The following is a 12,196-nucleotide window of genomic DNA, read 5'->3' on the forward strand; positions in this document are numbered from 1 at the left end:
TAATTACCATACAGAGTGTGACTCAATTAAGAGCTTCAATGAGGGGGTGACAGCCAAATGAGAAAAAAATATTTTTGTACTGTAAGTCCAGCTGTGGCTGAATTAGCATTAGTCAGTGTCAAATTAACAGGCATCTAAATGGTTTGTATTCAACGTCTCTGCCCCTGCCCGTGTTGTCTAGCTTCATCCACGTTATGGATTGTGCAGCACAAACACAGATGCCAAATTACAGCGCAGCTTCCATCAACCATTGTACTGAAATGGCAAATTGTTTGTCTGTAACAACAGTGGGATCTCTACATGTCTGTGCGAATACACAGAAATGCTGTTTAGGTCTTGGTTTATTTGCTTCAGGCTACCACCACAATTTGAACCAGCATCTGAAATAATGTTTTTCCCCGTCCAACATGGGGATCGCTAAATGAGCGTAATGTGTGCAAGATGGAAGCAAGCAGCATCCCATTTTCTGTCAGTCTTTGGAGTGGCTCTCTGGGCTGCTGCTGTAGGCTCTGATGTCTCACATCAAGCTGTAGAACAGTGGAAAAATAAGACACAAGTGATGGTGATGTGCCCTGACTTCTTTTTATGACGCACCAGGGACGTCCTGGGAATTGAGGCTCCCGTGGGTTTGTTCTGAAGACACATTTCATTCAAAACACTCAGACAGTCTAGTCATGCTCCAGTCTCTGCACTTGGAAGTTGCTGCTCTGTCTCCATGAATATCAAGGTGCAACTTAAAGCAAGATGGGTGAGATGATAAGGTGTTAAGTGTGAAATAACTCTTATCATGATATATAATCCCCACACAATGATAATCATCTCTTTGGGAGAGCAGCACTTAAGTTGTCTTTTTTTATTAGCAGTGTATGCTCTGCCTGCATGGCTGTTGAGAACAGTAGGGCTGCATGCACCGTATACTGTACATGTTTTTACACAAGCGCAACTTATTAACTCTTCACAGTTGCGGTTGTTTTCTTTGGTATCAAGCAATCAGTGAGATGACTTAACCCAATCACATCCTGTAACTGAGAACTGTCTCCACTTGCCCCTGCAGGATTCTGGGATTTCAAAGTCAAGGTAACGCGGACCAAACTGGATCCTAATTAAAGTTGACATCAGGTGCCTCATGCTCCTTTCCTCCTCCTCCTCAGGCTTTCATCTAAATGATTCATGCAGAGAACACCAGGCCTTTCATGCCGTTAGGTCCTCACAAAGGAATAACAGCTTGATCACACAAAGCAAACACAGACAGATTTACAATGACACTGGCACAGTGTCTGTTGCACTGGCTTATATCAAGTTATGTCAGACTGATGCTGAGGCACTCCGCTGACATGCTTTTTATTCTTTCTTTTTTTTTTGCAGGGATTTTTTTTTACAGATGTTCATGCTGGCAAATGAGAGAGTGTAAATTAAATCACAGGGCTAAAAAAAAATGACAGACGACAACAAAATGTTTAGTTTCCCTATGTGGTGGTTTAAATGTGTGTGTGTAACCTGTGCAAACCTGACGTGCATGTTCGGGAGTAAACGTGACAAGTGTGTGTCGGCCATATGTCGTGGGCTGGAACAGTGGCATTGTGAAAGAGGATCAGAAGCCGTGGGTAAAAGCATCAGCTAAATGCATAACAGAAACACAAAATTGAAGCCTTCTCTGAAATTGCAGAGGATACAGGTAGGCTAAATAATTGCTGAATAGAGAGATAAATACTTGGAGGCTTTTTTTCCTCCCTTATAAGTGGGAAGAGGATTTATCTCTGTGTGAGCAAGCCTGCCTTGAATTAAAGATGAGCTCCCCCTGCCTTTTGTCGAGCTATTGTGAGTAACACGCCATATAGTACACAATAACTACAGGTATGCAGAAAATAGGTTTGGTATAATAGTTCAGCTTTGTGGGGAGGTTGAACAGACTTACCATGACATGGAGGTGCCTCCAGGCTGAATATGAGAGAATGTGTGCTCTTATTATTTATATTTAAACGGCAGACTCAAACTCTTAGCTCTGAAAAACCTGAAAATGAGTTGAAATTGCGCGGCTAATGAATACTAACAACTCCACCCAAGCTGGCAGTTTGGTTTCTCAGCCTTGAAAATAATAAATGAAAAAAAAAAGAGAAGGTTTGTTGCTTTAAAGGGGACTGAAATGACTTCTAATGGTAGCATCAGAATGAAATGAGTAAGACGCCTTGTCCTTAATCATGTTTTTGTTTTGTTTTTTCCTTTAGCCTGGGATGATGTTTGGCTTCATGGTCATGACACTGTCCGTCTGAGATTCCTATTTGTTTGTTTGTTTCGTAGCAGACAATGACATAATGCGAGTGTCATCTGTCGGGGCAGAAGATGCAAAATGAGCAGCGACCGACTCTTGTCCAATCCATCTCCCAGACTGTGATGTCTTGCTGTAGGTTATTTTCTTCCTCACCACTCAGGCCTCACCCTTATGCTTGACTTTAATGGAGACTGACAGTAAATCACCATTACCCATACAAGACACTTTAAAAATAGTTTAGGAAATTAGGCCTTTCCTAATCTGAAGGTTGAACACATGAACAGCATGGCTCACGCCGAACAGTCTTCTTCTTCTCCTTCTTCTTCTTCATCTTCATCTGTGCTGGCACATATACTTCAAAGGTTCAGAGGACGGGGCTCCAGTCACGCATTTTACACCTTTGGTCTCGCTTGGCCTCTAAACACTCCTGCAAATGGAGGCGTCTTTGCCCAATTTAGTCCTAATCTTTAAGAATATCTCAACAGTTTGGGAAATGTACTTTCTTTCTTTTCTTTTTTACTTGCTGCAAATTAGATGAGGAGATCAATAACGCTTTGATGCCTGTGTGTTGAGTATGAAGTGAGAGTCAACAGATGGTATAAGCTTAACTTTGCATAAACACTGGGAACAAGGGGAAAACAGCTCGTTTGGCTCGGACCACAAGTAACCACATCCACTTAGCAGCATCCCTAAAACTCACGACTTGATCCATAGAGAAACTGAAGAGTAAAAAAAAACAACAGATTAGCTAATGAGCACGTTGAACAGCGTGACACCATTCGTACAATAATGAAAGTTTAACTCGCTTCATTTTTAGTAAAGTTATTTCTGATTTAGATAGCAAAAACTTCCATCATCAGCCACCTCAGGCATTATTTTATTGAAAGAAAATAGAATGACTTCTTTTGTCAGGATATTCTATTCTCAATATATATATAATGTATGTTTGAGGAGAAGAAGGGGGGGGGGACGGAAAAACAGAAATAATTTACACAGCAACCAGTGAAATGAAACCTTATTATCACTCGGCTGAGGAAAAGCAATGATAAAGTGAGATTACATTAGCCTTTTTTCACCTTGTGCCAGAAATAAAAAGAGCTCTTTAAATAATAAATGTATAAAATTCACACATCCGATACATACTGAGCGATTCTCAGTGCATCAGGATTAACATTTACTTGACTGCTTGTACAGGTGCCTGTTTCATCACTGCAACATGCAGCCAGGAGGCATGAGTGCATATGGATACATCACACACAGCTGATAGCGTTAATATTGTCCAATTAATGTTTGTTCATTAGTGTAATTGTTCAGCTCTCTGTTTTAATTAAGAAAAAAAAGAATCTCTTTTCCAGATAGTATGTATGCATAATGACAAAGCAAATAGATGAAACCTCTCAGCCATGACCAAAGTACATTCAGTCTATCGCCTCCAGTCGCCTATACACACTATAGCCGCCTGCAGTCAAAGAAGGCTAATTTAGTTCAGATACCGTACACACACAGTATATATATATGTATACACACACAAAGACAGGGAGACGAGGGGAATTGTGTTTACATTTTTTATTACAAGTGTCAAGTCTAGATGGGGAAAATAAGTTGTTAAAGGGGAATACAACAGTGTTTCCATTATGTTTTTCATGTTCCCCAAGACAGTTTGTTTTCCATTAGTGAACATGAACTACTGTCACCAATAGAGGGACCTCCAGAGAGTGAAGGTTCCCTGCCACATATCAAAGAAGCTGCCAAAATATGTTATTTATGAGTCAGGTTTGAGTTATGAGAATCCTGTCTGAAGGATTGCACTTCCCCTTTAAATAATACCTCTCAACTGAGTGTATTTGTGTCTCATTTTGTATATGGTAAGAAGAAAATGAAGAATCTGTCTAATCGTTTGTTCATCTGTTGGTGATTTACTGTATTATTTTTTATTTTTTTGCTTCAGCTGTATGTTTTTTTTTCATATGTGCAGCTAAGGAGTGAGGATCCTCTAACTCCTGCCTTAATTACCTTATTTTGGCTGCTTTCGTTTTGAATTTGTGATGTGATTTGGGTTTTTAAGCCACGTATTATGACAGGTGCTCAGAGGGTTTCTGCTCAGTTTGTACAAAAGCGCAAAGCTAAAGCTCTCTTGACTGGCTTTAAGGTGAGTTTACAGATAACAAATTTAAAAAAGTAGGTAATCAAGCAGGCCTGCACAGGTTTTTCCTAAACTTTTGTAAGAGTTTTTGCATGTAGTGTTTATTTAAGAACACATCTGAAAGTCACCTAATGAATGTCACAGCAGCTCCTTTGAAAATGAATCAGGAAAAGAAAGCTGTGAATTCTGCTGGTATTTCGGGGAATATAGGCATAAATTTGTGGATGCATGCTGTCACTGACTGTCAGTACACACACCCAAAAACAAACTCCACTGGGGTGTAAAGGAATTTGCCTTATTTCAAACTTGTATTCCAAACACTTACATCTCATTGAAATTTTTGGAAAAAAACAAAACCTCTTGTTTCACAAAATACGGCCATAAAAGGTGGAATGTATCACTGACAGTGCACAAGAGTGAGATATATACTGTGAATACAGCATTTAAATCTCAATATGTTTGTGAAGAGGTAAACACAGAAGAGAGCGTGATTGAGGATGGTGATATGGAAGTCACACATCAACTTATTCTGTTAAATTCCCCACAGGTTTATCTTCTTTTTTCTTCTTTTTTTGCAGTTTCTTTGCTCCATTTTCCTCAGTGAGAAAATGTAGCTCCACGGGCTCCTGATCTTTCCAAAGCTTTCTTGTCCAGGTCTACTCAGATTTTAAGAACAGTCTAGGGAATTTGGGGGCCTTTAACTTCAATGAGCTTTGCATTTCTTTGCAATATATGAATACATAAATAGGCTACGGGAGGAGGAATGGTTCACTGAGCCAGGATAATAGTACTGTTGGACTTATAGAAGTTTAACAGCTTCTGAGTTTAACTTGCAATTTATATGTTAGATCTTACTCCTGTGTGTGTGTAAACTTAAGTTCAAGTCAACAGAAGTTAATTCAGCTGCTGAAAAACATCTTTGCCAGTCACAATCCATTTGCCTGAAGAGTTCAAGAATCGACTTCAAAATGTTTGTTACCACAGCTGGTAAACATTATCAACAGTCGCCTAAGCCTGCCTTTAAGAAAACACCAAAACTCAACGCAATCAAAAGCAACAAACCATGACAGACTAGTGCTGAAACTTCAATGATTTTTTTCATCATTGGTTTATTTACCCATTACTTTCTTGATTATTTCTTTTGGTTGCATATTTTGTCCAACCGACTCACCAAAATTAAAATATACAGAGTTAATGATGAAAATCTTCACAACTGAGATGCTGAAACCAAAGACTGGTGAGTATTTTTTTGCTTAAGACATGGTTAAAACATGGACTGAGTATTACATCTGATTTGAATCCTCTTCAATAAATACTGAACAATTGCATAAGAATGTCTCATCTACTGAATCACATGAAAACCCACATCTTAAACCTTAGGACATTTCATTTTGATGCCATGAAGTACCTACAGCGGTGACATTGCTGTGTGGAGTGAATATTATGAGGAGTTTGTGTCCACTCTCAATGCATTGCCTTTCAATACATCCAAGGTCTTTTGTAAACATTAATGATGAAGCACCGTCATTCTACTTTTATCTGAGTGCTGTCCATGGATCAGTTTTACAATACTCTCAGCTGCATCACAATTCTCCAGTGGGTTTTTATAAAAGTGGCTGCAACACAGCTCAAAGGGTATAGAGACACAGGTGTTTACAAAGCTCCGGCGCACAATTACACCACTTTCAAGCACAATTAAGTTGTGTAATAAGCTTTACAGTGAACCAATGGCAAGTCACCAAGGTAAGCTATATTACATCAGATTTAAATGAGGGGGTTTTCTAAAATATCCCGCACATCTCAGCATCATGACATGAATCTTAAAAATAACATGACGCTTTGTTTTTCTTTTTACCATTTTGACAGCATTCACAACACTCCTAAATTTAAATGATAATTATAACTTGAATGTTTACAAAGCAAGCCCCGCGTGTAAATTGCCTTGGACTGCATGACAGCTCATTGAGGAATCTTCTCAGCACAAAAAAAAAAAAAAAAACATCATAATGCATAATTGCGTTAGGTAAACGCTGGGCAAACTGCTTAGAATTCAGCAGCTTTCAACCAGCACAGCATGTGGCGTTCATACAAATCTGATGCCTCAGATGGGATGATTTGCAGTGGCTGTGTTCCTGTTATTATGAAATGTTTCTTCATTACAAAGGTAAACAGCAAAAAATGTCTGGCTGAACTCAAGCGATAAAAGAGAAGCAATCAGGATGGGTCCAGGAGGAATATTACTCATATAAAGAGGACAACTGATGAAGTGGTAATAATGGTAAACATTCTGTTCAGTTAGTAGCTACAATTTGCTTCAAGGCAGAGAAACTTCAATATTTCCCATCATTACTATAAGCGGAGTCCCCTCCACAGGAGTACTCAGTTTAGAGACAAACAAAAGCATGATGTAAATACTCTCAGCAGTGAAGAAGCTCCTCTTCTCCTCTCTTCTCTCTCCCCTTTCTCCCCATGATTAGCATTTCAAACAGTCTTTGTTTTGCATCAGGGCTTCATGCTTGTGTGCATGCCATCACAGCGTTGCAGGTGGTGGCCTGTCCAACCAGTGGAGTCGAAAAACAGTCTCTCCATGTGTGTGTGTTTGTGTTTGTGTGTGTGCATGTGCGTGCATGCACATGTTTGTGAGAGTGCCTTTTTCTGGTAAGGACTATTCCAAAGGGATCTGACCTCTTTACACAACTCACAGTACATCTGTGGGACAGCATTGTCTACAAATGCTACATAATCATAAATTTCTCAGTATTTGTGGTCCTGTCCTTTGATCGGCAGAGAGTGTCACAAGCCACTGACTGGATTCACATTCTGCCTCATGAAAATCCACAAAATCTCTTTTTAAGTGTCTGCCAGCAGGCCCATCCAAACTTTGATTGAGTGCATCACAATGTGCCCTGCATATCAAGCACTGAAACAATGGTACAGAGTTTTTTTGCAGTCAGTGTCTGTGTGGACTTGGAGGGGGAAAAAAAGAAAAGAAAAGGTGCTGCATCATTTTATCTTAAGTCAATTGCAAATAGATTGTCCACTCCATGGGATTAACCTCAACTAAAATTGTGTTCAAGCCAAAGGAAATTAATAATGAGTTCCTGCAGCTTAAAACTCAGCCAGGAGATATCTAATTAAATCTATATTGTTCTTTGCTCTATCTGATGGGATGTTCACTGTCCTCGGAGCCCAGTGGTAGTTAAGGTGACTGCTACAGGCCAGGACGGGGTTGTACTAATTAGATGCAAGGAGCTTCTGTCTTGCTACCGCGCCACCTAGAAAACATAAGAAGGGACAAAATTCAGAAGTCACATTTTGACCATTTCCGTCACAATCAAAGGACAAAACTGTACACTTAGCGACTGATTCTTGCACATTGGGAGTCACGGTTAACCATTAACAATGCTGCTTCAGTGCTCTACATGGATCATCAGCTGGTGGTGCCTGTGTTGCTTCTTTGTTGCATTATTTCTGTGTGAAACTGAAGACCAATCATTTCAGGGGGTGGAAAAGATTCCCAAGAATTTCAAGTGGAAAATTTGCTTCTCGTCCGTATCACTGTGAACTCACATGTGCAGTGCAAGGGCAGTAGGCTTGACAGGCATAGCAACAGTAATAAAAAAACTAAGTGAAAAGGTCAAGTGTATTCTCTTCCTTTTTTTATTCTGTTGTTCACTCGTATGATCTGATAAGCCACATGAAGACTGGGTAGCCAGTGCTCACTTGCACTGTCTCGCTGTAAAAATGTTTTCCCCCAAGAATCATACATATAAAACAGTTCAGCAAAAAGACAACTTATGAGAAAGTGCATTTCTAAATGCGATGGAGGGAGCGGGGCGGAAGAGGGGGGTGGGGGCGGGTTCCTTTTGGTCGTCAGATTTAATTACATGGTTTTTAGTTTTCAGCGTTCGTTTACAGCTTATTTCATGTTTGTCCTCTTGGCCCCATCATTCACCAGATTATAGAATTAAGTTTTCTGAGCCCACTGTGCCTGGTGGGGAGCAAGACGGTTGATATGGCCAATGGGAGCAGAGATTATTATGGCTGATTGTGAAATCTTCAAGCATCAAAGCAGCACTTTCTAAAATAAAGCTTTATGATGACAATTCACAAGTCTGTATGCCAGTAATGCAATAAATAGGAAGATATTTATTGTCTGACTGTATTAAAGCTTCTATAAATACTGTGCCTGGAACTACACTAAAGCCATCTTATTTAATGTCTTTTGCCATGGTGACTCAAACTAATGCAGGCCTTCACCTCACCTTTGTTGTCTTTACTTTGTTCCCCGAGATGCATGACCAGCCAGTAAGGTCAGGGAGAACTCGGCACTCCTCCCCCTCCAGACACGGCTCCATTTTGCACCACCACTTCTGACGCACAATGGAGGCTGGCACACAATGGAGCAGAAGGTCACTTTTCGATGGAAAGACTTTCAAAAGATGAGTTGTTTGGAAAAAAACATCTCAATCAGATGTCATACTCTCTGGTCCTCAACCGCCTCAGTATCAGTGGACTCTGGTGAAACTGACTAACCTGACTCTACTTTGGCAAATAATATATTCACATCATGTCAGAATAGTTCTGGCTAAGAGAGCTAGAAGAGGGGGGCCGGTAATATTACCTTCAACACAAGAGGGCAAAGCCCTTGTTGTCCCTGCCACCTGTCCTGGGAAGCAGGAGCACTTGACTGTTTGAGAGCGTTCTTCAATCTTGTTCTTATTGCAGCAACGATGAGCAGCAACCACTTCACAAGTCCCCGTCCTCTCCTGGGATGACCCTGAGTAAGAAAATTCGGAGGGAAAGGCAACAATTTTTCATACTGAGTTTTGCATGTAAGTGCATGCAGCCTAAGTGGCTTCAGCCTTTTACAGGAGGCAGCACTGATGTCAGACTGCAACGACTTCCTGACTCTATTAGGTGTTAAATGTAAATGAATACACTACTTCTTTTTTGTTACACTCATCCAGATGACCATGTAAGCAAGACCTGATTTGGATGTTCCTAAAGCTACAGCACCACCAAGTGGATACAAAGCACCAGCACTCATGTCTAGGTCGAGTCAGTGTCACACACACACACACACACACATACACACACATCAAAACATATGAACACAAATCATCAGTTCTCTATGTTCAGATTTCAGAATATGAACAGACCTGTGCATAATCAGCATGAATAGAAATATCTTCTGCATCATTTCATAAATAAAAGGACTCCAGTGCTGAATGTTGAATTTGATTATAACTGATTCTTCAAATTGACAGGGTGCAACAGAGTAAGAGTAAAAAAAAAAAAGAAACCTCAAAAAGAGACAAACCCATGCATGCTTATTGCTAATTATGAACTGAGTTGTCTTGTTGCTTGACCAACAATACCTGCAGGAGTAGAAGGTTAATTCATAATTACAGTGAGGTTTAAAGTCAGATAGTAATCAAAGCAGAGGCCCAAGAAATGAAACATGTAATTATCTGGAAAAAATAAAATAATGACAGTAAGAATGTGTCTATTGGAGATATCCATGTGACTCTGTTGTACTGAAAATGATACTTTACATTTCAGATAATGATGTATGCAAAAAATAACATTGGATATGCTCATAAATTACAATACTTTGTTATGATTTTAAACCAGTTATTCTCGGTGTCTGATTGTGGCCCACTCCATGGATCATTACATATTCTCCCTCCGAGCTTCTCTAAGCACATGGGCCTGTCTGAAAGTTGTATTTAGATAAATGGTTGAATCTCACCAAAGTAAAGCTATCCAATATATTATTTACAAGAAATAAAAGATATGAGAAACATCCAAAAAAAAAAAAAGTCAACACAGACCTGAGTTTTCGGGGGTTTCTGTGCCCTACAGTGACTCTTGGCTAAAAATATCCAAATGTTTAAGATGCTTGCTGATGCATTGATGCTAATTCATTATAATATCCTCTCATGGGTCATTATTCTGCTTCACCGGCACTTTAGTCTTAATCAATTTTACTGATGAGGTCTCATTTGAATGAGATGGTGAATGAAGTAGGCTACTTGCACCATCGCTGTAAGGAAACAGTCGCCCCCACCCCACCCCACCCCACCCCATCTCACCCCCTTCCTTCTCTTGTGTGAAAGTGTGAGGTTAAATGTTCAGCGTGTCATGTATAGTGCATTAGCATTGTGTGTGGGAAGGATTAGATTTGGCTAATTGAGCCAAATCCTTTTTGGAGTATCTCAACACAAATGATTGCTCCATATTTACTTCTGTCTCTCTTAAGACAGCACAGTGAGTCCCTGGTTGTTGTTGCCTGCGCTGAACTCTGGCACTGAGGGCCGGTGACCAGCAGCCGTAATGAGTCCCTCAGGGGGTGAGTGACTGGTCTGGTTTGGTCTGACACCTACCTGTCTGTCCTCGGGAGCTTTGGTTGCCAGTGGACACTATCTGGCTGCAGAGGCTCACTACACAGAAAACCAGCACACCCCAGTGTAATGGCCGAGCCGATGTGTTCACCTCCATGTTGCCTGCACAAGAAAAGATCTTTACACACGTGTCCACCGAATTAGGTCAGTTGTTTCCCCAATAAAGCATGTACGCTTAAAACTAAAATAATAGGTGGCCTATAATTAAATGCTCCTGATACCTTCTGACTCCTGATACGTGGTTTATAACATCACTATCACATCTGTTTACCCAATTAGGACACTCATATCAAAAAGTTAAGCTGAAGCACATTAAAGCAATGGCAAAAAAAAGGAAAGTTTTAGAGGCAGACATGGGTGCTTCCACTTCTGAGTCATACTGTCCCTTCAGCTGTAAACATCGGTGCATTCAAAGATAAACTCTCCCTCCAAAACAACTTGCTTTCACGTGAGTCACAGGAAAAAACTGGGACAAGGACTTTTATGTCAAATGAAAGCAGGACGAGGACAACAGGAAGTAAAACAACACCGCTGAACACCTCTGATGTGAGGCTTATGCCAGAAACTAACAGTGATTTTCTGCAGATTATTCAATAAAGTATCAATAATGTCTTTACAGTTCAAATACATCCCTATACATACATTTTGAAAGCAGAGAAGATATTTGGTATTTTTGCTTGAAAAATGACAGTTAATCGATTGTCACAACATAAGGTTTCTGTCAATACACTGACTAATAAATTAATCAACTTTATAAGCAAATAAAGTTTTGCACGTTACACCTTTCCATTCAATGATGCATCACTCCTCATTAGCCAATAGCTATACATTTGTACCAAAACACTATGCATGCTAATAATACATGCATACATGAATTTTCTTATGTATAACTGAGATGATTTGATAAAGAAAAATATAAGGTTGCTGATGCATAGTTAAGTAAACTCTAGCTTTGTAGTCAGACTGTAGTGAGTGGCTGAAATAAATATTTTTAATTGAATATCCAGCCTCTTACCTCTGGTGGGGTTATTGATGATCCGCGGCTGGAGCCTCTGTCACTGTCAGTGTGAACATGATGAACCATCTGACGATCGTCTCAGCAAGAATCCAAAAGTGGTGACACCGACGTGTGATGCTCCAGTTTGAAGTTTTCTGCTTCAGTTCAGAGTAATAACATGATGAAGAAAACACACTCACACACACACTCACACTCGCCTAATGACGCCCTAGCTAATAGAGATGACAGTCAGCACGTCGCCTCAGTAAAAAAAACAACAACAACCTGTAGTTTCACACATGAGCTCGTCTTCCTGGAGTCACTGTGGCTGTGAGGCAGGACGCGCTGAGACGTGTTGGTGCTCTGTGATAACTGTGGGA

At 40.2% G+C, this 12,196-nt stretch overlaps 1 protein-coding gene across 1 annotated transcript; it reads right to left on the reverse strand.

The window, feature by feature from the left end:
• Positions 1-5,611: 5,611 nt before the first annotated feature.
• LOC146984875 (chemokine-like protein TAFA-4) lies at positions 5,612-10,931 on the reverse strand. Its single transcript, XM_085782412.1, has 4 exons — positions 10,802-10,931; positions 9,037-9,192; positions 8,678-8,802; positions 5,612-7,687 (listed from the first exon to the last, which is right to left on the reverse strand). Exons 1-4 carry the CDS (start codon positions 10,914-10,916, stop codon positions 7,676-7,678), a joined length of 408 nt encoding a protein of 135 aa, XP_085638538.1. The 5' UTR covers positions 10,917-10,931; the 3' UTR covers positions 5,612-7,675.
• Positions 10,932-12,196: the final 1,265 nt, after the last annotated feature.

Source organism: Trachurus japonicus, chromosome 7 (genome assembly GCF_045865225.1).
Source record: "Trachurus japonicus isolate A0001 chromosome 7, Traja_1.0".
In the NCBI taxonomy this organism is placed as follows: Eukaryota; Metazoa; Chordata; class Actinopteri; order Carangiformes; family Carangidae; genus Trachurus; species Trachurus japonicus.